This window comes from Vigna radiata, chromosome 7 (genome assembly GCF_000741045.1).
Source record: "Vigna radiata var. radiata cultivar VC1973A chromosome 7, Vradiata_ver6, whole genome shotgun sequence".
Lineage (NCBI taxonomy): Eukaryota > Viridiplantae > Streptophyta > Magnoliopsida > Fabales > Fabaceae > Vigna > Vigna radiata.
In genome coordinates this window covers 47445777-47448345 of record NC_028357.1, presented here as the reverse complement: position 1 = coordinate 47448345, position 2569 = coordinate 47445777, and the positions used below count along the sequence as shown (strand labels likewise).

General features: G+C 33.5%; 1 protein-coding gene across 1 annotated transcript in view; it reads left to right on the top strand.

Moving 5' to 3' along the window:
- LOC106768358 (S-adenosylmethionine synthase) overlaps positions 1 to 330 on the top strand; it is an 11143-nt gene extending 10813 nt beyond the window's left edge. Inside the window, exon 3 of the mRNA XM_014653468.2 lies at positions 30 to 330. Coding sequence (XP_014508954.1) covers positions 30 to 83 — 54 coding nt within the window. The 3' untranslated portion in view covers positions 84 to 330. The remainder of the gene's footprint in view (positions 1 to 29) is intronic.
- Positions 331 to 2569: the final 2239 nt, after the last annotated feature.

Here is a 2569-nt window from a genome sequence, read left to right as displayed (position 1 = left end):
CTGCTGCATATGGACACTTTGGCAGAGAGGACCCTGACTTCACATGGGAAGTGGTCAAGCCCCTCAAGTGGGAAAAGGCCTAAGCGATTCATTCCGCTGCTCTGTGCTGGGAGTGTTTTGAGCGTTGCCCTTGTGTTGTGATAACTAATATTTGTAACTCTTTTTTCTCTTGCCAGTGTGTGTTTCTCTCCCCCTCATATCTTGATTCTCTTATTTTGTATTTTTTTTTTACACGATGAAATTATAAAATGTGCTGTGTTTGTATGCCCAACCAAAGTGTTTCTTTTAAAGAGAGTGATCAAGTTAATGTAAGGTTAAATGTTTCTCTCAGATGAACCGTGTGTTTGAATACTTGTTTTCTGAGTTTCATAAAAGTGGAGCTGTAAAATTGGCAGAAGTGTTTAGTATATGTGAGATATAGTTTTCCTAGTTAATCGTTAAATAGTGGATAGATTATGATCTTTAGTAATGGCATGTCTGGATTGTACCGGATCAAATTAAACATAAATCTGAGATCTTGACTGAGTTGTTTTCGTTTTTGACATCACACACACTGAATCAGTACTTTATCCATTGTAGTTGCAGATTTAATTGTGCACTCAGCATGTACGTGAAACATTCGCATCATGTGAGCAATCTTTTATGGCCATCTGATAATTTCAACAGCTCTTGTTGAACAGATTATATGGAGTGATACAGCCGACGGTGACTATTCGTTTTAGGTTAAGACAATTTAGTTTATGAAAACTGTAAATGCCAAGTTTCATCGAATCTAATACAAGGCAATTTTTGAAAGGTCGTTTGGAAGGTGAAGGAGCCACCAAAATGGAACATTTCATCAACAAAACGGGCATTAACTTTCTTCAAGGATCATTTTGATGCGTATCTTAAGAAGAAGAACAGAGGATCTGGTTTATGAGAGTACTTAGAGATGAAAATGGGAATATTATTGCAAGTAGCTGTGGATCTTTATCTCTATCAATTTTGCCCCAAAACAGATGGATGGCCTTATACTTTATCAGAGTCGGTGAGCTGAGAAACCAATAAACACGCACTTTGGTGGTATTTTTATAAGACTGCACGATTTGGTGTAAAATGAATGTTTGCTTTTCTTTTTATCTCATGTTAAACGTTATTGTAATAAAGTGGCAGATTGTTTAATAATTATTGCTTTTGATTTATTGGATAGATATAGAAGAGGTTCCGAATATTCAATAAACAAAAAAAAAGAAAGTATTTTGTGTCACTTCACTCATAAGCAAAGCTGGTGACACTTCTTACATAATTGTTGTGGTTGGTTTTCGTTACTTGTCATCATTGCTATTGTTGAGAAAAAGAGTTTGAACAGTACGCACGTTTGGTATTGCATAGGTACTATGAATGTTCGAGTAGAAGCAGCTATAGTCAATGGCCCTATAAAAATGAAGTACTTCGTGGTAGGATAGTTTATGGTTTCTGTTTAAGACATACAGATTTTACATCTCTTAGATGTTGCCTACTTTTGCAAAAGGGACAATTACAACTCTAGTATTCTGTATTTTATTTTAATTATATTTTCTTTTTCTTCATATAATATATAATAAATTAAATTAGTTTTAAATAATTGTTATTACTATCTATTGTTATTGGATTTCTTAAGATTTTAAATAATTGTCTTAGTTATGCATATTTGATGTCATCTCTTTCTGGATTGAATGTGTCTACATTACCGTATGGACCTAGATAAACATGGTTTTGCTTTTTGTAATGAGTAATTAATTTCTTAAGCCTGTTTTAAGGGTAGGATTTTACATAAATATTTTGTTTGTCGTTTATGGTTACCGACATAAGTTCGGATGGTTTTCTTAACTCGTCCCTGTTCATGTTCTGATGACTTCGTATTGAATGCATTGAATGAAACATCCGTAGTGATCTCGGTCATTGTCACAAATGGGGTTATTTCGTCCAAGCAAAAATGCAAGAGGACCAACATTATATCAACAATAGTGAGGGAAAATCATTTTTATAAGAGGAATGGGTTATACTCTTGTGGAAAATTAAGGAATGAATTCCAATCCTTAATAAAGGAATCAAATTTTATATTGCTAACATATACCTTAGCTATAATTTTGAAGCGTCTTGATAAGTACCAGTTACTTTGCTCACTATTTTGATAGTAATAGAATCAAGTGAATCTAAAACCATGAATCACAAGTAGAGGTGTCAATTTAACCCATGGCCCCAGGACCAGTCCCAACCCACTATTGAAAAAGTCCTATTTTAAGAATTCCCTTAAGTAGGGGGCCAGATAAAAGCCCCAACCCCCAAAACCCCCTCTCAAGTGGGTTAGGGTCAGGGTTAAAGTGGGTTTAGCCCCACTCCAAAACTTTAATTAAATCTTAGGCTCAGTCCAAAACTTCAAATTAAATTTTAGAACTAATATAATTTATATATACATAATCTTTTGTAATTTTACTCTCTCTAAATTATACAATTTTTATTTTAATTATTTTACGTATAGTTGTTTTTTTTACTTCTCATGAATTTAAACAGGAAAGACTCAATATTCAATATTAAAGGTATAAGAATT